The sequence below is a fragment of the Symsagittifera roscoffensis genome, chromosome 8 (genome assembly GCF_963678635.1).
Source record: "Symsagittifera roscoffensis chromosome 8, txSymRosc1.1, whole genome shotgun sequence".
Taxonomy (NCBI): domain Eukaryota; kingdom Metazoa; phylum Xenacoelomorpha; order Acoela; family Convolutidae; genus Symsagittifera; species Symsagittifera roscoffensis.
Genome location: NC_087069.1, coordinates 4,829,247 through 4,854,139, shown reverse-complemented (window position 1 = coordinate 4,854,139; position 24,893 = coordinate 4,829,247). Strand labels below are relative to the sequence as shown.

Below are 24,893 nucleotides of genomic sequence, written 5' to 3'. Positions count from 1 at the left end.
TAAAATAAAAGCGCTGCCATCAATTGTATCATTGTTCATATGATTCGCAAAATCATAAGTAATAACAGTAGCGTACCGACGGCAGGAATCGAGAGGCGATGGCATCCACCCTCGCACCTCACATCTGGTTGCCCAGTTTTTCCAAAGAACCGCCCGTTTGTATTAATTTACGGGAGCAATTTCATGCTAACTAAACCTTAATCTTTCCAAAAGGCGCCTTTGGCGCCACCTATACTAATCTTTAGGTCTAGCACCGACAAAAAAGGCAATTTTTTGACCTGTTTCATCGTTTTTAACCTCCCGGGTTGACCAAAAATGCTTATCCAACAATTTTCATATATGAAAAAATGCTTATCCTACAGTTTCCTACAGTTTTATAGATTCGGAAAATTGTAAGAAAACTCTAGGATAAACATTTTTCATATATGGAAACTGTATGATAAACATTTTTTAAACGTTTAAGTAGAAATTCAAGCAAATATTGCTTGATATGTTTTAAGGATCTTCGAATCAAATCAATTTGGCTCACCAAAAAAAGAAGGTCGTCAATTTTTCGAAACCCCCCCAAAAAAAAAACGAAAAACTTTCCGCGCGCCACTGAATAACAATAACACTATCAACAAAAATATAAATAAAAAACAACTGTCCTGGATCCTCCCACTTATCTGAGTTTTTTCGGCAAATAAGTCTTCAACATGTTACAAACACTTTGATTCTTTGAATTTCAATCAATATGAGACCAAAAACTAGAAACAAAGGAAACGATAAGATTTCAGTGTTCATCAAGACCTAGTGAAAATGCTCAGAAAGGGTTTCACGATTGCCTATTGTTTATGAATTCAAAAACAAACGTTACTTTTTTTTAACAAGAACGCCTCAATTACAACTAATTTTAATTAATTCAAAAAACAAAATCTCTAAAAAAATAATTCTCCTAGCGGAACAATTCAAGCAAAATGATTTGGTTCAATCTTGTAATTTTTTTGTTAATTGGACCTGATGATGTTATAACAGAGGAGTGCACGAATATTCCGACTGGCATCAATCGAATGGCTTTCGGCGTCGATATATCCCGACTGGACTTGGAACCTCTGGACTTCGCAGAGCCAGATGGTTTCGCTGGACGCGTAATTCAATACACATGCAATGAAGGAAAAGTGTGGAGAAATCCGTACAACAACGAAACATTCCAAATGCCAGACCAAATTTTAGGAATTGCAAGTATCCCTGGAAGTTGGCTAAATACGGAGACTTATTTGTACCAAAGCCGACTGGACATCAAAGCTCGCTTCTCATCTCGAGCAGGGTTGGGTGTCAAAGTCAAGATGCTTGGGAGTTTTTCTGCCAGTTACACTTTCAGAACAATGTTAAAAGTTTTACTAGAAGAGTCGTTACAGATCACAGAAGTGACGTCTTTCGTTTCAACTTGCCAGGCGGCTTTTGCTCCGGCTGAAGTTTTGGGACTGTCAACTGCAGCTAAACATGTAGTCGACTTACTGCCCGAAGATTTTGAAGCATCTCCAGAAGCCTATTTCAGTTTCATTGGCTATTTTGGGACTCATTTTTTGTTCAAAGGCGAGTTTGGTGGTTATATTAGTATTTATTACAAAACAACCAGCAATTATTACTCGACAAGCACTGTCCAAAATATGAAATATCAAGCCAAAGCTTCGTTTCTGGGCTTTCTGAAGGCTAAAGCCGGATATAGTGGGTCCGTTAGCGCTGTTGATAAAAAATTCACAGACCATACTACTATGGATGTCATTTATAGAGGCGGCGAAACTTCCCTGCTTCAGACTGAAGACATACCTTATTGGGAATCTTCAGTAGCCAATAATCCCTGGCTTTTTGCTGGACAAATAGTTCCAGTCTACAAAATGATCAATGATTCGAAAAAACAAAAATCAATGATGCTGGCTGTTCAAGCACATCTGGATAAGGCTTATCTTGTGGAGCTGGCTGATTTGTTAGAGCGAGCTTCAATCAAGTACACTTTTGCAGATATCACAACTTTATATACCTTAATTCAAACAGGAATTGAATTGCAAAGCGCTCTGATTCCAGATCACGAAAAAGTGACGGAGTTTGGAAATTCGGTGAGTTATCATCTGGACAAGCCAGATTGGTGGAACCAAACTCAAGTTTGTTTTAAACCACGAGACGGCACCGTTTCAATGACTAAATGTCAAGAATCATCTGGTCCCTTCTGCGCGTTTACTAACCAATACACTAAAGTTTACTATGACTACTCGAATAGTAACACGCTTTCCTGTCAAATGAGTTGGTCTGTTTTTGCTCCAGCTTTTACTGATTCGTGGTTCTTAAATGCTCAAATCTGTTTCCGCTCCGAAACAACCGGGGATTATAGGCAATGTGGAAATTCGATTCGGCAGTTTGTGAGTTGCGCACCAATCAATTCGTATACCAGTGAGTACTTAGATGCTACAAGCTCGTTCACTGGCGGTTGCAATTTACAGTGGATGATGAAAGTCAATGAACAAGAAGCGCCATTTTGGTTCAAAAATGTGAAGTTTTGCATGAATAATGGAGTTTTAACTGAGCAATGTGGCGGAGTTCACAGTGACAAAGAAAACTGCGCCTTGCCCAATGAATGGACTCCTGCTTATTTGGACGATTCTCAAAATGCTGGTTGCCATTTACAATGGGGACTCATTGATGCGTATCCTTAGTCGCTTAATCAGCAGGCTGGAGATCTGGTTGGGGGGGGTTGCAATTGGGATGGGATATGGGTAAAAAGTTATTGTCACTGACACTCTCGTAGAGTTGAAGTAAATAAAAATAATAAATTGTTTCCAGTCTAATCTAGGGGTATTTTATATTAAAATAAAAACAAGCTAAATTCTTGACTTACAATAAATTGGTAGGTCTTTATGAGACCTGAAGGTCTGTTTTTAAGATCCTCAACCAGAAAAAGTGAATCTAGCGTTTTGCGCTCACAGCAAAATATGTATCTGCTCAAAAATTCAAATCTTTTAGCCTAATTGTTGTGATAAACTTATTAAATAGTTTCAGAGACGATAGATGATGGAAAACCAAATGCAGGAGAGCGAAATGCAGACAAATATTGTGGCGGAGACGCAAACTGAGAACAACGCGGAGGATCAAACAATGACGACCGAGGAGCAAACAATTCCAGTATTGAGATACAAGGATCAGACGCCATTCACACTAGTCAGAAAAGGAGAAAAGCGACAAAAAATCGATCTAAGTCCACTCGACTCTATTATTGAAGGAGGAGATTTTTCAAGGACCATCTCAGACACCATTGAAGAAAAGATGAAAGCAATAATTCCCGAAATTGTTCAAAAAATGAAAGAAAGTTTGAAAACGACATTCGAGGAGATGCTAAACAAAGCCATAGGAGAAGCAAAACTGGAAGTAAAAAACGAAGTGAAAAGACAGATGGCGTGGCAAAGTCGAGAAATGACCTTCAAAGCTTTGTCCGAATCAGAAGTGATTGAAACATATATAAAAAGAGAAAACGTCCGGATAATGAGAATTCCAGAAAACGCCACAAACGACAATCGCCAAAATTGGGAATCAAGTGACGCCACTACAGTAAAGGTGATCGATATTGCAAATAAAGTGGGCAGTAACCTGGAAAAAAGCAATATCTCAATCGCCCATCGCCTTCCCACCCGATCACAAGGACCGAGACCTATTATTGCCCGATTCGCTAATAGGAGCTCAGGAATAGATCTTTTAAGAAATAAGACGAAATTCAAAGACATCGATGAACTGAAAAATGAACAGGTTTTTGAGGATCTAACGCTGGCAAGAGTGAAGTTTTTTAATATGATGAAGACAGATACGAGAATTGAAAATGTATGGACAAGAGAGGGAACAATAAACTACAAACTAACTGGAGATTCAAGGGTGCAGACCATCAAGGGATTGTTTGAGGGAGGGTTGAAAATGAAATATCAATTAGCTGATCTAGAGCAATGCTTTGTAACTAACTAACAACCAAAATTGAAAAAAGCATGTGCTTAAATTGATACAATGCCAATTAGTGTGCTACTTATAAATGCTAGATCGTTAGAAAAACACAGCGAAGAATTAGAAGCGCTAGTATAGTCTGGAGTCACCGCCTAATATAGTAGCTGTCACTGAAACATGGCTAGATAAAGAGGATGATGAAAAACTATATAAGTTAAGTGGATACAAGGTTGTATTCAAGCCCAGGCCAACAAGAGGAGGAGGAATCTTGTTTCAAGCACTAAAAGAAGTTAAAATAACTAAAGTTTTGGATTGTTCCATTGATGAAAATACATCGATGCAATATAATCAAACGGATTCAGTCTTTAGTTTTTCACCCACAAGGGTTGAAGAAAATTCAGAAACATTTTTAGATCATTTTATTACAAATGATAGTGATTCAATTGTGAGTGAGTTAACTCATCAAAATTTTGCAGATCATTATCCGGTTATAATGAAATTCAATAAAGACAGTTCAGATAATGATAATGAAGCAATCCTGGTAAGAGATACGTCTTTTCTAAAGAGTGCGGAGAAGGTTCAAAATTTCAACTTCGTATTATTGCATGAAATGAACAATTTAAGGAAATTGAAAATGTAAATAAAACTTTTTCAAGGTTTCACAAAACGCTTATTGAAGTTTTAGACTAATTTGCCCCAATGATCAAAAAAGTTAATAAAACCACCAAGTGTCCTCCGTGGATATCAAATAAAATTAAAAACCTCATCACGAAAAGAAATAAGCAGCATCATTTATTGGTGCAAAGTAAATATAATCACTTGATTAAGCTGCGGTATAAGGAATTAAATGACAGAGTTAGATCAGAAATCAGAAGCTCTAAGAAAAAATTTTATATGAAGAAATTTCAAACATGTATTGGCGACTCCAGACAAATACATAAATTTTTAAGTAAGTTAAAAGGATCGAATGGAAGTAATAGAGATGTCAGTGATATTTTTAGTGAAAGTGGCGATAGGCATACAGATCCACAGACAATTGCAAACGACTTCAACAACTTTTTTGGACAAATTGCAGATAAATTGGTGAAACAGTTATCAACTCCTGAATTAGAAATTAGAATTAAGGAGCCAATTGTATCAAAATACCTAAAACCAGTTAATGAAAACGAAATTGCCTCAATTCTAACCGATTTAAAATCAAAAGCCTCCGTAGGGCTAGATGATGTTAGTAATAATATTCTGAAAGCATGTGCGTATGCAATTATACCAAGCTTAACAATACTGATCAATGCTTCCAATAGGCAAGCAGTCTTTCCCACCGAGTTATCCCAAGCAAAAACACTGCCATTTCACAAGGATGGATCCAAATAAGAATTAAACAATTACAGGCCAATTGCTTTGCTTTTGACGTCAGGTAAAATTTTCGAACGTGTGATGTTCAACCGAATATATAATTATTTAGAGCAATTTAACTTGATATACTGTAAACAGTTTGGATACAGAATCAAACACAACACCATTGATGCCATCGCCGAGGTTACCAAAAAATTGCGCCTTTCAAATAAGAATTTCATTCCATCAATATTCCTTGATTTAAAGAAGGCCTTTGATACCCTAAATCATGATATCTTAAGTAAAAAATTGCCATATTATGGTATTGTAGGTAAATGTATACAATGGATAGTGAGCTATTTGTCAAATCGTAAGCAATGTGTAGAGATATCTGGTGTGCGATCAAATTTTCTAACAATTAACAGCGGTGTTCCACAAGGATCCATTTTAGGTCCACTTCTCTTTCTTTTATATGTCAATGATCTACCAAACGTTGTCAATAACTCGGAAGTATACTTGTTTGCCGATGATACCACTTTAGTAGCAATAGATCGATCACTCAAAAAACTGAGTGATGACTTTAATGCAGTTGCGAAATGGCTTGCCGCTAATAGGCTCTCACTTATTATGAAAAAAAAAACAGTTCAAATAAATTTCACTAGGAAAAGCGCTTCTAATGAAACAATATTATATGATGGCAAAAACTTATCGTCAGAAATATATTGGAAATACCTAGGTATTAACATTGATTTCAAACTAGGATTTTCTAATCATATTGATTTTGCCAGAAAAAAATTACGAAAACAATGTGGAATAATTGCTAAAACAAGGCATTACGTGCCGAGCTCTGTTATGTTTAGGTATTATGAATCAAACATTAGGTCTATCATTCAGTATGGAATTTTAGTATACGGTTGCACAAGCTACAATGCATTACTTCCGCTTTTTGAATTACAGAAAAAACTTATCCGACTCATTTCTTATCGAAACAATTGCGAAAGCGTGTCAGATATATTTGTTAAGCACAAAATACTTAGTTCATGAATTGTATATTTATGAGTGTTTCAAGTTTCTATTAAGGTCACTATCGAACCTGCATTCAGAAAATTATCTGAACTCGCTTCTTACTTTTGATAATTCTATTGAAAGAACCAGACGATCGGAAAAAAACTTACTGAAAATATGTAAGCCAAAAACCCAAATAGAAAACCACTCTTTAACTAAACGGGGAACCAAACTTTTCAATATTTTTCAGGAAAACGGAATTATGCCAATTAATTCGCAGTCTCTAAATGCAAGCCAGGTGCTTACGGCAGCTCACAAATTAAAGTATTTATACATTTTAGGAAATAATGAGTTATCAAATTTTATTTTCGATAAATAATCTTAATGTCTAATCAATAGTACCATATTTTTATTTACCAAAAATTTTACCCTTTGGTTAACCTGTATCAGACTTCAATTATGGGCTGCGAATCCATGCTGAAAATATGAAGCTCCAAATCCTTGTGGTTTTCGAGATAATCGCATTTTTTTTTTGAAAAAAAATGAAATTTCCAAAATTACTTGAAAAAAAAAAAATTTTCATTACGATCCTTGGTTTTAACTGATGCTCACTAAGCTAAGATGCAATCATGATCCGGATCCTCTAAATAAATTCTCGAAAAAAATGTTATCGAAAGGAGTGGAAAAAAAACTAATTGAAAAAATTTTCATTTTTTTTTTATTTAAATACTTTTTATTTATAGTTATTATACTTTTCGTGTCTTACTACTACCAGGGTAGACGTCAAGCGGGCCCTTGGTCTATCCTCTTCAGATATGTTATACAAAATGTCAGATAAATTCAATGATGACTATTAAAATTGTGTTTCTTCATTTTCTGTATTTTTTGCATTTAATTGTCTGAAGAAATAAATTCTTTCTTTCTTTCTTTCTTTCTGTCCGAGAAACAGAAATCAAAAGAAAAAATTTAACTATTTACTTTCACTATGAACTATGTGTGGGGTGACTTTTAGAGCACTGCGCCGAATAGCAGTATTAGGGCTCAATACAAACTACTCCTATCATATTCGAGCCAATTTAGTTCTGATTCGACTACTCATAACGGTTTTTGAAGTAGATACCATATTCGCAATCAATCAAATTCACGAGTGATAATAGAAATCTTTGATAAAAATCAGTAAGTTCCTAAGCCTGACTTTTCATCCTTACCCGATCCCATGAAAACATCAGAAAATTTGGGAAAAATAAGGATAGCCGAGTATTAAGCAAGTAGCACACAATATTCCGACCATAATCTGTAAAAAATTCATTAAGAAAAGTTTTTCAAATAAGTTTCCTAATGACTAGAAAAACAAAACTTGGGTAAAACTAATGTTAGGCAGAAATAGAAAAAAACTGTAAGCGCATTGAATTAAGCTAAGCAAGCCTGTTCGCTAGGTTTCTTTAAAAAATTAGAACAAAAATAAAAAAATTTAAACGCCTTTCTCGACAATGAGAGTAAATTTGCAGCATTTTGATATGTAGTTCGAGTCACGACTGAAAGTGCTTGAATATGAAAATCACTCATTCCATTCCGATGACTATTTGCCTGAATTTGCATGGAAAATAAAAGAGAAAAAATTAAAACACATCCAATACAAAATTCCTCGTCATTTTTCAAATGCTCGGAACAAAAATCGATTGGACACACTTTCAAACGCAAATAGAGCAGACCAGTTTCAACACAATTAACTTTTACTTGATTCAACTTTTGTAAAAACACTAAGTCCACATTCAGTTTCAAAACATTCAATTAACACCCAGTAGTAAAAAAAAAGTTTTTCAGTTTTTGAATTATTTTTGAAAGAAGTCAAGATGAAAAAAAAAACGTCAGAAAATTTAAATGCATTTTTAAAAAATGAGTTCAAAAAACATATATCATCTTGGCTTTTTGAAATAAAAGAATACTTTACACACATGAAAAGCAAGTTAAAGACTAGAATCATTTAAACAACGAGTAAAGGATTTAAACAGGTTGACGTCGAGGACTTAGCAAAGAAAGAGGGCTTTCAACGAAGTTACTGATGAAGAAAGAACTAGAAAAAAACGAGAATTATTACAATCAAAAAAACGTTGATGATTAATTTTGTTCTAAGTAACAAAAAAGTCCAGACAATCACAAAATCAATCTCAAAAAACATCGAAACTTTTTAGATTCAAAGCATTAGGTAAATAAGCAGGAGTATATCTAGGGGCAAAATCGGGTGGGGGTGGGGTGTAGATTCTCATGTATTAAGATAGGCTGGAGGCATCAGATTTTGCCGATACAGCACTTTTTAAGATTCGAAACGCGAATGATATAAATCGAATGTATTAGTATAGGGAATAGATTTCTCAACGTCTTATAATTAGTTTCGGATGTTAAGTTTCAGATGGTAAGTGTTTTGTGCAAAAATTTTTGGGAAAAAGCTCAATTTTTCGGAAAAATTTTGAGAAATCTCGAGTTTTTGATTAATTTTTGTATTCATTCTTCATCTAATCACAAAAAAAAACAAATTTATTTTATGTGAACAGACTGAAACACCAAATTATTGATTAATTGGTATCAAGTTAGGACAATGAAACAAAACTTTGATTAAAATTCTGCGTTTTTTTCTTCATTTTTCCTCAAAAAAATAAGACAAAATTGGATCTATTTTAAGCTAAGATGCATGATTTATAGTGCTGAGAAAACTAAAAACAACGCTCAGACCAGCTAAACCCATGCGGAAAAATTCGATTTATCGGAAGAATCGTGAAAATTACCATATTTTTTGAACAAGTACGTAAGTGTTTCATATTAGACTCGGCATATATCCAGTTTTTTCCACTCATGTTTTCTTCGCAGGTTTTTCTTTGTCAAAGTAAAGGCAAGCTTAGTTAACAAAGAAATTTCCATTGATCATTAATAGCAAGCGCAATTGAAATTTCATAAAAAAAGTTCATGATTCGATACTTCCTCGTTTTTTGTCAAGGATTAAAATCAATGCAAATTCTGGAAAAATTCAAAAGTCTTACTATATTGACACAACCTCATATTTTATCCAAGAATTTATCACAATTATCGTGCTATTTAAAAATGGAACAAAGTGGAGGAAACTTTAGAGAAAAATTTCGAAAACTACATCTGTTAATTGACAAAAATCAATTATATGTGGTGAAAAATCACTTTTTTTTCTCAAACTCCACAGATTTTCTGCTGATCAAACTGTACTAGTACTGAAGCGATCTTGGCAAAAACTGAACATAAGCATAGGCTACATTTCGGCAAAAAACTCTTCATAATTGTTCATGATCTCTTTTGCTTCTACAACATAATTTATCATGAATTTTGCGAAGAAGCCTTATTTTCTAAGTTAATTCCTGCTTTCTGCTTCATATAGTGTTTCGCCATTGATTTCACATTTGCATGAACGTTAAGGCATCACTAGGGAATTTAGGTGGAAAATAGCATCAATTTGCTTGTAGAGGTAAAATTAGTGTTAAACCTAAAACGTTTGAACTTTACCTTGTTTTTTGGCAAGTTTACGATTAGCAGGTAAAAATTCTCTAATTGAGAAACTACTTTGAATGTTGCCATCAGAACTACGGTTTTTCTACCAATTAGAATCAAATACTAGCAAAATATTCGTAAAGTCTCTTCTTAATCTTGATTTTTGTAAAGTTTCAAAAAACAGGTTAAGTGTGAGAGAACTGAAACCATTTAAAGCACTCGAAATGGAATAGATAAGTACATGGTAGAAATGGAATTTATTGGTGTAGTTAAACGAAAATTTTGGTGATTGAAATAAGAGCTAATCTATTGGATATTATCTGAAAACTTTTATGGCAGACTTTTCTTAACAAATCATAACTGAAAAACCAAACTTTGCAATGGAACTAAGTTCTGACTTTCTGCTTTTCCTTAAACATATGGGACTGGAAAACTACAATTACTTGAAATCTATATGAGAACAGGAACAAATGACAACATTTCGCGATTTTCTACAGTGGTACAATAACAAAGATGTTGTTTCTACCCTTGAAGCTATGCAAAAAATGATTGAAGTTTATCATGACAAAGGGAAAGAAATGTTGAAGCTCGGCTGCACACTACCGAATTCAGAAAATATCTGTCTACACAAGTCAACTGATTATTACGCGGATTAGAAGACGCTGGAGATGGACCGATGGCAAAGTATTGAGAAGTACTAGATGAGGTGAAATTGAAGTCAACTAATAGAGGATTTAAAACGATTAACCATGCAGTTGCAACTTATGAACAAACTAAAAAAGAACTGAGCTATTTTTCCATAAACGGGAAGTTGAATGTGATGGAATACATACTAAACAACTAAGTTTGCAAGAGATTATGTAGTAAAATTATATACGATGCTGTAAACTAATGCATTTTTTCTGTAATTATTCTTTTTTTCAAAAAACATTTTAACACTGCGTTTGGGCTAACGACTTAATGTTTTTTGATTAGGAAACCATTTAAAATCTTAAACATTGCTGTATCGGCGATATCGGGTGCCATACAGCAAACTTACCATTCTCGAAACTTACTATCTGAAACCTTTAACATATCTTAATACATTGGGAAATCTATTCCCTATGTTAGTACATAGGGTGTAGATCGGATAGGGTATAACCTATCTTAATACACGAGGGTCCAAAATTTTGAAAAATCAGTCCACCGGTGATGTTACAGAAATTTAAAAAAAAACGACCTATAAAGCGAATTTTTTAGCAGCTGTCCTTCCTTAAATTTTGTGAGTAATTGTGTATAGAGGTAAATTTAGGGGTTTAAGTACTCTAAGTTTAGGACAAAGAAAGTAGTTTATTGTAATAAATACTGCGCCGAATTCTTTTCATAGAAGTATCTGTTATGTTAGCACAACAACCTATCTTCTAGTTCCACTCAACTTTTCAACTAGTTCCACTGATGAAAAAAAAACGCTCATTTTGATATTATATTATCATGAACAACGTTTTTTCAGAATCCAATGAATTGTATTAGAACACAAATATGTTGGTCAAAACAAAGAAATGACCGGGAGAAAACAAGAGAAGTATGGCAATTAACAATACTCTAGTCTAAGCAACACAAAAGTTCAAAAAAATGCAAATTTTTTGACTTTTGATTAATATAATTTTTTAACTCTGAAAAATAGATATTCAGTAAAAGTGTTGAAAACCCTGATCTAGCGGTATGCAAAACGGTAAATATTGAAACTTTTGAATTCTACTTGCAACTTAAAATACTGAGACAATCAAGTTTATATACAGTTCAGTGGTAGTAACATAGTTTTGCATCCTGATTTAAAAATGACTTCTTCAATTTCAAAAGTCAAAACGTCATCGTACACTGCACTGAAGTACATTGTGCCTTGCTCCGCTGTATATTGGTCCAAAATTTGATCCAGATCTCTGGCTAATTGGAACGCAACTTCGTCTATTGGTCCATTTTTCCAGAACAAACTCATATGCAAATCACGATTTTCGTAAAAATGAGGAAATTTGTACACATCGCAAACTTTTTTGTTGATAATATCAATGATTTGGTTGAGTAAATTTGATCCTGTAGCTACAGTCAATGAAATAAAACTGGTTGTTTTTTCGTCATTTTGAAAGGGTTTAACTCCTTCCAACAAACATTGCGCGGAGTTAAGTTTAAACAACAATGGTTTCATAGACAAAAACACGGAGTCTATCATGAAATGCTTCAAGACTAAAGTTCTGGATAAGCTTATATGGAAATCTTTGCATAGAAAGAACCCCTCAGATTCGAACTTGGACAAATGCGGTTGTAGAATTTTCAGCAAATCGGTCGAATTCGGATATGGAACGTAGAAAAAAGAACTCCAATTTCCAACTTCGTGTTCGAAAGTACGAACTCTTTTGACCTTTCTTGTTTCGCTGTTATTAAGTTCACAACTACTATTCGGATTAAGTTCACGTTTTAGTTTACCATTTTTATTCTGTTCACGCGCAATTTCGGAATTAATTTCCCGTTCCTTGAAGCGTTCCAGTTCTTGATTTTGTTTGAAGTCAGGTTCGCGTGCTAGATTAAACTCATATTTCTGGCAGTAGCTTTGTGTTTCTATAGAAGAATAATTATCCATTAAATTTTGATAATCATTCAAAAAATCCAAATCTCCGCGATCAAACGGGACGCTTTCAATTTGATAGGAACTATTTTTCCTAATGGCAGTTATCGGTATTGCAGTTATCGGTTCCTCTTTACATCCATTGCTTGTTTTTTGGCTCAATTCATTTTCAGATAGCTTTTCTAGATTTCTTGTATTGCTTTCCGCTTTATGAAAAGTATTGCCGTTGCAATATCTTTCACAATCAGGCTGACTATCGTCATTTGGAGAAGATTCACTTTCGGTTTCGTCGTTATCTTCTGGGCCGTAACTTTGCAGTAACTGTAAACTCATCACCTTTCATACCATTGCACCATCTGAAAAACTTGCAAATTGAAAGTTCTTCACACTTCAAGTAAATAAAAACTCATCAAACAGTGAACGCGGACCCTATCATTTTTTGATATACGAGGAACCATACAGACTGCTGATGGTCTTTGAAGAACCACTGAACTAAGAAAAAATACATAGATAGCCCCCGTCAGCTTACATCCGCAGGATTTTTCTTGAAAATAATTTATGGAACAGCGTGACAAAAATTATTATGATGCTCTTTTGCATCTAAATATAAGCCCAAGCTAATGTTTTCTGTCTGGCTAACACTACTCGCATTCCTTCAAAAATAACAAAAGCTTTGTTGAACTGCAAAACAATATTTCTCCTGTCATTATTTTTCTAGATCACGGAAAACTGGTACCGTGAACGACCAAAAAACACATTCATCATTTTTTTAACCGTACAAAAAAAAAACAAATTAATTCGGATCAATTGAGTATCCCCCATCACCATTCTGGCTCGGGGAGGGAGGGGGGTGCAGGTAGCTCAATGGGTACTCGAGGAATGTATATAACCACTTGAAAATAGTTTGAAAGTTATGAAATCATGAGTCAGATTCTCCAACGAATGCGAAAAACCAAAATTCACAATACCAAATCTCCGAAAAAATTCGGCTAACTCTGAAATTCGAACTTGCGAGACTAAGAGTATCACACACTAAACATTCAGCCACTGAAGCTTAGTAGGCACCAAACACTAGCCACAAATAAAGCAAAGAAAAGATGCTATGCAATTTCCAATGTTCGTGAAATTTACAAATAAATGAACACTTTTATATTTTCAAATTAGCTTGGAAAAAAGACGGTTCGTAATATGAAACTCAGCTGATCGCAAGTGTAAGTCGATTAGGTATTTGAATTGATGCGGATTTGAAAAAAAAACGATTCAGTTAATTTGTTGGACAAGTTGTCTGCAGAACAAATTGGTCAAAGAAAAGCTTAGGCTCTTGTAACTTCCCCCTCATTACACATAAGCCTCAATTTTATTAGGTAACAAGGGCTTTTATAAGTTTAAGCATGAAGACCAAACATATTTACCATAGCCTAATTAATGCACATGCCAATTTTTGTAACAATCGGAGAATATGAACAAAAAATTATTTATAAAAAATATGGGGAAAACAAAAGGAGCCAATGCCTATATTCCAAAATGATAGCGCTGGCTAATCACGAGCATAACACAGAGCCGACGCTGCGCTTTGCAACCACTAGCAAGAAAACGACAAAAAAAGCAGCTTTATTAAGTGAAAGGAGAAAAAAAAGAGAAATATGCCTCGAATTAGCAAAAAGAAGGCTAAGTCTGAGATGTGAACCTACGACATTGTGATTAAGAGTCACACACACTAACCAATCAGTCACGTAAGTTTAATTGGTCCCAAACACTAGTCACAAATAAACCATAGAAAAGATGCTATGCAATTGTCCATGCTACAGTGAAATTTCCAAACAAGTGAACACTTTTAACGAATATTTTTATTTGCGAGTTAGATTAGAAAAAAGAAGGTTCGTAATAATACTCTAAGCTGATCGCTAGTGTGAACACCAAGGCTGGTAACTTGCTTTTCTCGAGGCAATGATCGCCCAAGCAAAGATTCGCAAATAAAAAACTTCGAGTTTTCTTGTTCTAAAATTTTTCTCGACACTGATATAGAATAAATTTCAGTAGGCTAATTGATTGCGTCGTGCTAAGAACAGAAAAACTATCTGCTTGCGTTTGTAATGTCTGCTGTAGCGTTTTACTCTGTTTGTTTGGGGGGGGGGGGGCTCAATTGATCTATAAATTCTTCTCTCCCAAGATTTGTAATTCAATTTTGAAAAACTTAATTAAATTTGCGATTATGCGATGAAATTTGCAACGTAAATAAATAAACTGTTGTGAATAGAATTTGTCTTTAACTTTACATCGTAACATCAAACAATTAGCAAAAATAACACTTAAGAGAAACTTGGAAAAATTAAAATGTGAGAGAAGTGGAAAAGAACCCTTTGTTTCCTCAAGAAACAGTTAATTTTTATTATTTTTTAATATTTCTTTGATGAAGAGACACGACAGAAATATTGCTCGTCATTATTAAATCTACGCAATTACCGCTGGTAGAGATTATGATATTGCTTAAAATTTCATCAGACAGAAATCTAGCAAATTACAAAATTATATTTTATCAAATATAAATATTTTACCATTAATTAAGCTTTAACAAAGTGTTTGCAAGTTTAGAAAGCTATTCTGAGCTTTAAAGAACCTCTATCCCTTAACATTAATATTTAACGGAAACTGTTTCTTGGAAATTTAAGATGATTTTTATTCTGAGTCAAACAACTTACTGTTTGATCTTTCACAAGAAAAAGTAAAAAAAAAAACAGGTTTATGCGGTTTAAAAGGGAGCGAGGTTATCAAAAGTTAGCGTTTTAAACGTAGTTTTTAATTTATTTTTCGTTCGATCTTCAATTTGCGTTTGCATTCGAGTTGAAAAAATGAAGCAGAGACGTTTCGAAATGTTCGCTTGCCTCAGTGTGTCTCAATCCATGTCTCTCTTGCGGGTACGTAATCTGCACAAACGGCTTACAATTCATAACTAGCGAGTTAATTAACATAGCCGTATGTCTGTAATGCACGTTTTCATCTATAGCTCCATGAATGATCAACAATCTGTTCGCTTCACTCGGGAAATGCTGGATGTAATTTAAGACGGAACTGGTGCCGTATGCACTGGCATTTTCATCCGGAAGACCCAAGTATCGTTCAGTGTACCCTGTGTCATATTCTCTCCAGTTGACCACAGGAGCTGCGGCCGCTGCACACATGAACTTGCACGGGTTCTAAAACAAAATCACACACTGACTCAATCCGTATGCACTGGCTTCAAAATTTCTTTGATGAAAAAAATTTTTAATCAAAAAATTTTCACGCGCAAAAAACTTCCACGTGTGAAAATCTTTCATAAAAAAACTCCAAGCTACGTTTTCGGTGATAAAATATACAAATGTTTGATAGTGTTTATACGAAAAATTACCAGGCAATAACAGCAATTTCAATTTACGAAGACTTTTGGAGACTACGAGATTCAAAAGAAGGATCTTCCGATCAAGAGTCAATTCGATTAATCATTAAACCACTGCTACTTGGATTACGCTACTTTCACAAATAGTTGGCTTAGCATCTCGCGACAGCGTCAGATCGAACCCGCTTCAATGGCGACCAAAATGACAATTCGGTCACTTTATCACTCAAACTGACCATAATTTACACATGTTTTACTAGTAAACAACGGGCAGAATCCACAGTGCTTTAATAAAACGCAGATAAATGCTAGTAAATCACCTCATAGAATTTGACCTATACACACATACTGTACTTCGACATTTTTTCAGATCGAATTTTTTGATTTGGCGGTTTGATTCTTCATTACTTATACAGTTTGTAGTATAAGATCAGAATTAGGATCAGAATAATTTAACAGAAAGTTAGGACCACCTAGATTGGAAAAAAAGAAGTAATCATATACAATCAAAATTCAAACTGCCAAATCGAAAACGAGATTTTTCTTTAAAAAAACTACCTAAATAAGCGAAAACTCACACCCTTATCAACTTCAATAAATAAAATTACGTTATCAGTTTAACATGATGCTGTCAGCAAAGCCTTCTGACCTGAGCTCAAAATGGGAAAGGCTATGGCAACGCAACATGGGTGACACTCCTACTCCCCCAGGAATAAAACTAATATGAAAAGTGGGTTAATAACTTGGTTAATAAAAATAACTGACCTGAGCTAGTGCGAGCAGTGAGATGTATCCTCCATACGACCAGCCATGCACTGCCACTTTGTTCAGATCAATGCACCCACTTTTACCCGCTATGTAGTTCAGACCTAGAAAGGAAAACAAAATAGTTATGGGTTATTCCGCGCAGTTAATGCTATTAAGTGTGGCGACCATTTAGAATTTTCTCAAGAACTGACCCGGTACTGATGTACCCACTAAACTACGGTTCCGACAGAGATGCAATCACTCTAAAATAAAGATCTACAATCACAAAGCTAAAACAACAAAAATAGCCAATAGACAGTTCGAGATTGGTGCAAGTGTTCAATTGTTGATAATTCACGTTTTTTTTTAAATTGAAAACAACATAGCGTAACGTTTAGCTAGTTTAAATTTTAGCGATAATTTAGGCAGGGTAAAAATGTGCGAAATGTCGCTGTTGTACATGCAAAAAACGCAACCGTTTTAATAATTTATACTTATGAAAATAAGTATTGCTGCCAGTCAAATCTATCATTTCTTTATGGTCGGTCTTGTCTCAAGGTCAGACCTATTAGTGACATATATGATCATAATAACAGTGGCAACTATGATAATGCTGATGGAGATATTGTCCAGCGTACCCCTTTATCAAAACCAAAAACATCACATTTTAAATTTAAAAAGTCGCTAAGATCCAGTTTGAGATATCGTAAAGTATTCAGTGGTATGGTTACGTAGTAGTATTTAAACAACCGCGTATTCAGACACAGTATTAACCAATCAGAAAAGAGACAAAGGAAGATTTCAAATAAATTTCTTCCTTGTCTCGATTCTGATTGGTTAATACGCGGTTATCTGATTGGTTAATTCTGATTGGTTAATTCTGATTGGTTAATTCTGATTGGTTAATTCTGATTGGTTAATCTGATTGGTGTCTGAATACGCGGTTGTCTAAATACAGACCGCACTCCCAGTGGTACCTTCCAGCTGGTCGTGGACCTCAACTGAGCCCAGCTGGTGTGTGATGTGAGCCTCGAAAAGGAGTCCCCGGTTGGCGCTGCCCCTGCCATCCACCACCACCACTGTGAACCCAATGGAGAGGAGAGAGTGAAGTCGGAGGAACTGCTGACCTTTGAACTCATTCTTCACTATCTGCACCTAAAACATACAAACAGCACACTACACTCAATATTAATTAATATTTATTAACTATCATCAATTATTAATTATCGTTTATGTTCATCACTAATACAATCGTTAAAAAAATCAATAATTAAAACCACTAATAAAATCTTTAAATAATCACCATTAACAAACATTACCAATACAATCTATAAAGCCTTGCCATTTGAGCAGAATCATCAATCCTTTCTTTTCTTACACAACATGCTATTGTTAACAAAACTCACAAAGTACGATGTTTTTAATTTCAGATAGAATTGTACTGATGAGGTCTGCCTCGAAATGCGTCTGATTTTAATTCAAGTTTAACACTTCAATAGTGTTTTAACTATTGCTTGTAGTCTAATGGTTTGAAGTTCTAGTTTTTGTGCCCGTTTAATAAGTGTCCGTTGCGATCAAATTCTGTATCCTAGTCTCAAAAAATTTTCTGGTTTGCAAAATCGAAACTTTGGTTACTTTTCGAACAATTTTCTTCCATTTTCTATGAAATGTCAGCTCCCTTTCAGTATATTCTTAGTCCTTCAGTATTCTTTCAATCTTCAAGAAAGCCAAAGATCTCAAAAAAGCAAAAATTGGAGGAAAAACATTCCTCAATTTAAAAAAAAATATGGATAGCAGTGGCAGAATTACGAGTCCATATTTTTCCTGGATAGCCACTGCTTGAAAATACTGAAATGAGTTTTTTGCTGGTTGTTGGGGTCTGAATTGCACCATCAGAGAAATAACAGGACAGATCTGTTTGCATGTGGTTCTTACTTAATATCCAAAGCAACTTGCAAAAACTTTAGTCAAATTAATCCAACTAAGCAACTAGTTATAACTATAGCTGGATCCCTGCTCGAGCTCCAGTTGAGGTCCAAAACTGGCAATGCTCTTCAGTTGGTTTTTAGGATACCTCAAATTCTTGAGATAATTTGAATAACACACCTGTGGCCCAGCATATACGTAGAGTAGACATGGGTACTTGATGCCCTGTTGGAATGAGTTGGGTTTGTAGAGTAGTCCGTGGAGGGTGCACTGGTGGGGGGAGGACGAGGAGGAGGTCTGGAAGGAAAAGTGTTCCGGAGTGTGCACTATGGGAGGGTACTGCGGATCCATCAGCTGGAATCTGCAATCAAGGGATAATAATAATCATAATAATAATAATAATAATAATAATAATAATAACAATGATAACACGGAAGCAAAACGGAGATTCGCATCTTTTGAGATACCACACAAAAAAGAACTTGCAAGCTAGCAGACAGAAAAACAGAAGATAGCCACTAAGTCGAAAACAACCACCACCAAAAAAACTTCAAGATTTAATCGGGAATGCTGTTCAATTTGAGAAAACCACGAGCCGAAACACAATCGAGTAGCAACTTAGCCGAGAAAAATTGATTGAACACCGGTTGAGTCGAAAACAAAATAGTGGGCATGAGAATTTTGAAAGTTATGAAACTGTTAATTTTTGCGCCCTCATCAGTAACTCAAATAGATGAAAAACTATTTTTCACTTCAAGCGACACAAACATAGGTTACAAAGCCAATAAACTGGAAAAATTAAGGCCAAATGAAATTTTTAAGCAAGAAAAGAAAAAGTAACAAAAAATCCTATCTTAAAAATTTTTAAATACCAGGAATAAATCACAACACTTTCTATTTAATGAAAACCGATTTTATCGCAAGAAAATCTTTGCTTTGTGCCGCAATCGAACAGCGGAACGCAGACTCCTGCAAAAATCGAACCATTGCGGAAACCGAACTGTTGCGCTTCACAAAAATAAGCGAGAAAACAGTAAACAGTAGCTCTAAAAAGGATTAAAAAATAAAATGAGGAAAAGGTATAAAAATAGGATTTAGAAAAAAAAACACTTTAGCCAAAAGGCGGAATCGAAGCGCCGACCTGTAGAATTTGAGTCTTTTGAGAATACTATTTGAATTTCAAACCACATTTATCCTCAAAATTTTTTGATAAAATCAAATCAAATTGAGAAAACTGGATCACAATAGTATAACTTTCATTCCGCTAAAAAATTCATTGCGAAATCTGAAAATTTAAATCCGCTTTCGAAACTAAAAAAAAAAGATCAAATCTTTCGTGACCTTAACACTTTTATTTTAACTTCCTTTTAACAAAGAAAGCGATATGAACTTAAAGAAAGCGTAAAAAATCGTAAGTCAAGCGAAAAATATAATTTTTGCGTGAACAAACTTAAAAACTTTTTCCTGAAAAACAAAAAAAATCACCAACACATATAAAAGAGTATTCACTACGTTCATGACTCTCAAACACCAAAGGAGAAAAATCGCCGCATGTTAACCGACAAGCAAAAAGTAGAAACAAAAATGTTCCTGCTTATTTTCAAAAAAGTAAGAAAAATTCCGTAAAAAATCACGTAACTCTACCTCTACCAAGAGGGCTTTATGAATGACATTCTGAAAACTAGAAGAAAGCTAAACCTTCATAACGAGTCCGTGCTACGGAATCTAAGCGGACAAAAATAAACATAGCCAATTGACAATTGGAAAAGAGTTATGAACGCAAGTAAACTGAAAAAAAAAAACAGGTTTGTTTATTTTTGAAAAATCTTAACTTTTGATTTTCGAAGAATTAAATTAGATGGGCTCAAAGCTCTTTAGATTTGTAGAACATTTTATGATGGAAACTTTTTTAAAATTCACCAATTTGGGGAAAACTGGATCAATGTGTAAATTTTTCATTTCGATGGGAAATCTGATAATTAATTTCTATTTTTGAAATTTGAAGTCGATCACGTTTTGCGTAAACTTTACAATTTTGCTGTTCGATAGTAGAAGTTGCCTTCCTTTTAACAATAGAATTGCACTGAACGTCACAAGTGAAACCGCGAAAAATCAAAATTGAGCGTGAACAAATTTTAGGACTTTTCTGAAAAAAAAACAAAAAAAATCAACAAGACCTATATAAGAGTACTCACTACGTTAATTACTCTTAAACAGACTGAGGATAGTCCAAAAAAGCGGAAAATTTAAGGTTGTCAAAAAAGGTCCCGACCGGATTCAAACCACAAGCCTTTCTCGTCTCAAGCATGTGGGTTACCTCTACGCCAGATGCCCTGGATAGCTGGTTGATTTCGAATTTACAATGAAGCAATTGAAACACGTTCAATTTTCCAGTGCGAAATCTTGTGAACAAAGTTGTTTACGGGAAAAAAAGTCTAGTACCCGGTTGCAACACCCTTGTTTATAGCAAGGGTAACTATCTGATATTTAGGTTCGTGGGATAATCCCTCGTGACAAGGCGTATCAGAATTCGGTATTAGAAAACGAAATGATACATAGTTTCCCAAGTATACAGACCATTTTTTACAACTTATCTTTCAAAACTTCGAACAAAATAACCGGAAGTTGAATACACGCAACCAAAGTTGTATTTACTGCCAAAACACGACAGGTCCCTAAGTTGCATCAATTTATTGAAAGTTAGACTTTTTCAAACCATTTTCTGGACAATTCAACCATTTTATCCAATCAATGTTGGTGATTTCAATCAATTCATCCATTCAGTAATTTCAATCAATTTGATCAAAAAAAATATCTATGCCACAATAAATACATGCCTGTTTGCTTCACTTTCCACTCCAGCCACTAATAATTTAAACCACTTGACACTTGTCACAACATCAGCAGAAGAAGAAGAAGAAGAAGAAGATTCTTCCTCCCCCAACTCCATTGAACTGTCGCTATCCTCTGAATCGCCAACAGTTGCTACAACTGTCTCTGTTTCATTCTGATGTGTAGTGTTGATTGAGAGTGGTTTCAACCTATCAAAAAGTATAAGCTCGTGAATGACTAATTCGCTTTATTTACTGGGTTGTATGTTCGATTTTGGCAATAAATACTAGAAAAACGGGGACTATTCTGATGCGCGAAGGACTTATTGCGGTCAGGTCTATTTCCCTTCGATATTAAGCCTGCTCGCTTGTTTAAATCGCTCGAAATTAGACCAAAATCAAAAAATTGAAAGCGTTTTTTTTTCGATTTTTTTAAAACTGTCATTCGAATCACGACTAAAAAGGCTTTTGAATGATATACCAGCTGACCCATTTTTGTGTGGAAAACCAAAAAAATTAAAACACCCGAATACAAAGTTCCTCTCCATTTTAAATGGTCGGAACAACAACTCGGAAGCAACCAAACTTGGCAGAAATATGCAACCAAACTTAGCAAAAGTAAGGAGCGAGATTCGATCCGGCTACCTGCAGTACACTAATGCGGGCGGAGTGTCCAGACTACTGAACCAGTCGACAAATGCAGTACAACTTGCATTCATCTGCACAGAGTGGCTGTAACCCAGTTCTGTGAGTCTGAATATTCCCAGTCTGGGGTGTTTGTAACTTGTGACGTATAGATGCGACTCTATTTCTGTGTCTTTCAGACCCATAAAGTAGACTAGACCTCGTTTCTCATCCACCCACATATTTTTACCTAAAAGGCACAAAATTCGTAAAAGGCACATATTATAACAGCGGAATAATTTAGGATTATTCTATGTAAAAAGAGCAAACCAGCGTAATAATTTAGGAAAATCGATAATTTAGCTTCTAGTTTATGACATTACTAGGAGGACATTTTTTCTGGAGGAATCTCTGGCATGTGATACATTTAATTGAGGCGGAAGACGCCGCTTTCACATAGCAAAAAAGCTTGGAAAACTGATTTGGCCTATCCCCTGTAACAATTACTCAACAAATTATTGTCACTTAAAAGTGGAACCCACCTAGCACCTCCCACTCTCCAGTGGTGACTGGATGGACCAGACATAAGTCCTCCAATTCGTCCTCATGACAGCCAGACATTCTCACCCCATTCAGTCCAGCAGAAGAGTGTGACACCAGTCTAGTCTGGATGTAGTAGAGGTGTCTACAGAGGGAATAGAATGGGTTCAAAAAACAGAAGCGTGACGAGGGTGTCGGAGGATTCGACAGTATCCTTTAATTCTGGTTCCTTAACTTTTTAAAAGGTACCTCTTTGTTATTGTTCCGACCATTGAAAATGGGGAGTAACTGTGTTTCAGATTCCTTTTTTTGTTTTCCTTGCAAAATTAGGTACCACGCAAATAATCTTCTGAATGGGTCAAATGATAATTCATATTAAAGCCCTTCAGTCGTGAAGACTCGAACGACATTATAAAATTCTCAAAAAATTGTCCCAGTATCGAAAAAAAAAACGGATTTTAAATGTTTGAGACTCAGTCAAATTTCGAGCGAGTAACGCGATCGAGTAACGCTCGTTAAATGGAAATTTAATTTTTTAGGACTTTACTATAGAAAAAACTTGTTTTGATTGTTTCATTTAGTGCTTATTTGGTCACGTGGTGTTCAAAAAATATCAAAATTATTGTGCAAAAAATAAGGAAAACTTTTTAAAATTTTTTTGTTCCTTTTTGTTCAATATTTATTTTTTTAGGCAAATGTTGACAATCATGCCTAATTTACTAATTTTCTATGCGATCGTACAGGTCTCGAATCACACCGCCCAATAAACAAAGCCAATCGAAGATTGGAAAAGAGTAATGAACGCACGTTAACATAAAAAATACTGACTTTCTTAAAAAAAAATAGATGCCCTTTATTTTTCATAAGCATTGCAATATACGATATAGCTTAATTGTGCAAAAATTCTTCCGTTAACCACGAAAAATTAATACGTTGAATTTCGAAGAAAAAATTACATGCCCTTTAAGCTCTTTGAATTTCTAGAACAATTTATGATTGGCGTTTTTTTGATAACATGAACTCATCTTGAGAAAACTGGATCAATAGGTAAAGTTTTTACTCCGCTGGGAAATCTTAAAAATAAATTCCACTTTTGAAACTAGAAATCGTTCACGTTTTTTGCGCCATTTCCCCGTTCGTATTGGGAGAGTGCTATTTACGTCACTTTCAGCAGAAGAATTTCAATTGAACTCAAAAAGTGCATTATACCTAAGTGCATCAATATTTTAAGACTTTTCCTGAAAAAATCAGCAAGACCTATATAAGAGTCTTCAGTACGTTCATTACTCTTAAATACGACTCTTATTCGAAGAAAAGTAAAAAAAAAGTTTGATGAACATGGTCGGTACAGCAACCGCCTCTCCTTATTATTTTATGACATCTTTTTGGCCACGCCGAGCAGCCCTAAAAATGTCTACCTTTGACACCAATATAGACTGTAAAAACAATAAAATCAGCATAATGTTCTCATCGAATAGCTATTTATTATTCTGGCGCTCTGCTCTCTCATCGGGTTAAAATTTGTTAATGAGGTCGGGGCGGATTAAAATAAAAGTGTTAAGAACAAAATAAAACACGTTACCTTATTTGACCTTGCTTTTATTTAGAAAAAAGAAAGCCCAGAATCAAGCACGATTTTACAGCTTGTTTTGATATACATGTATATTCACTATATTGAAACCCAAAATACAGCGTTCACAGCGCTTTGCTGGAATCAATACATAAAAGTGACTCGTTTCTAGTTTCTCCCTTTGATTTTCTCTAAAATCAAATTGTCGAAAGCCTAGTCGAGATGACTTTTGATGTTCTAAATTGTAATATAACAGTTCAGCTTGAACAAGTAAACAAAGCTGGAACTTGTAGTATAATTTTTGGGGACCTGTCTACTGGCATGCGTGCCGCTTAGCATGCGGCTATTAGCGCAATTCTAACTGAGTTTGTTTTCTCACATTTACAACTAAATTTGAAACTGATGCATGCCGCATCAAAGTGATCAAATATTTTAATTGCGCATGCAAGTCGCCACACCCGCTAATTTTGACTCACCTGAACTTGGTCTGCTGACTGGCAAATATGAAGGTGATCACATCATCATTGGACTCCGATTGGACCACATGCATTATATCGTGCGCATTAATCCAGTAGTTACTAGTCTCCTCGTAGATCTTCTGGACTAGAACTGGTTTGTTGTTCAATCTGGATAGCACAGTGTGTAAATCAGGAGATATTGACTGGTCAGATGGAGTCTCTAAAAACAGATTAAACTTTTCGTTGTTTGAAATTACTGTTATTTTTGGCGGGCAGAATGAATTTTACTGTTCAGGAACTGTAGGAAATTGCGTTCAAACAATTGCTCTAAACTTATAAACAGAGCCAACAGACAGTTGGAAAAGAGTCAATGAACGCAAGTAAACAGATAACAAAATGACGTGTTTTTTGAAAA

At 34.9% G+C, this 24,893-nt stretch overlaps 3 protein-coding genes across 3 annotated transcripts in view; 1 reads left to right on the top strand and 2 right to left on the bottom strand.

The window, feature by feature from the left end:
- Nucleotides 1–1,049: 1,049 nt before the first annotated feature.
- On the top strand, nt 1,050–2,690 carry LOC134853430 (perivitellin-2 67 kDa subunit-like). The gene has a single exon (XM_063869428.1). The coding sequence runs from the start codon at nt 1,050–1,052 to the stop codon at nt 2,688–2,690; it is 1,641 nt and encodes a 546-aa protein (XP_063725498.1).
- Nucleotides 2,691–11,510: 8,820 nt separating this feature from the next.
- On the bottom strand, nt 11,511–12,766 carry LOC134853041 (U6 snRNA phosphodiesterase 1-like). The gene has a single exon (XM_063868968.1). It carries the CDS (start codon nt 12,737–12,739, stop codon nt 11,576–11,578), a length of 1,164 nt encoding a protein of 387 aa, XP_063725038.1. The 5' UTR covers nt 12,740–12,766; the 3' UTR covers nt 11,511–11,575.
- A 2,356-nt stretch (nt 12,767–15,122) lies between these two features.
- Nucleotides 15,123–24,893, bottom strand: part of LOC134853424 (dipeptidyl peptidase 9-like) — a 31,845-nt gene continuing 22,074 nt past the window's right edge. Inside the window, exons 12-19 of the mRNA XM_063869422.1 lie at nt 24,497–24,698; nt 22,453–22,595; nt 21,932–22,160; nt 21,293–21,496; nt 18,636–18,816; nt 17,507–17,684; nt 16,548–16,651; nt 15,123–15,600 (exon numbers count right to left, since the gene is read on the bottom strand). Of these exons, the coding sequence (XP_063725492.1) occupies nt 15,226–15,600; nt 16,548–16,651; nt 17,507–17,684; nt 18,636–18,816; nt 21,293–21,496; nt 21,932–22,160; nt 22,453–22,595; nt 24,497–24,698 (1,616 nt within the window). The 3' untranslated portion in view covers nt 15,123–15,225. The remainder of the gene's footprint in view (nt 15,601–16,547; nt 16,652–17,506; nt 17,685–18,635; nt 18,817–21,292; nt 21,497–21,931; nt 22,161–22,452; nt 22,596–24,496; nt 24,699–24,893) is intronic.

Coding starts and splice junctions, on each gene's coding strand:
- LOC134853430 (XM_063869428.1), top strand. CDS start 1,050: ATGGCTTTCGGCGTCGATATATCCCGACTGGACTTGGAACCTCTGGAC.
- LOC134853041 (XM_063868968.1), bottom strand. CDS start 12,739: ATGAGTTTACAGTTACTGCAAAGTTACGGCCCAGAAGATAACGACGAA.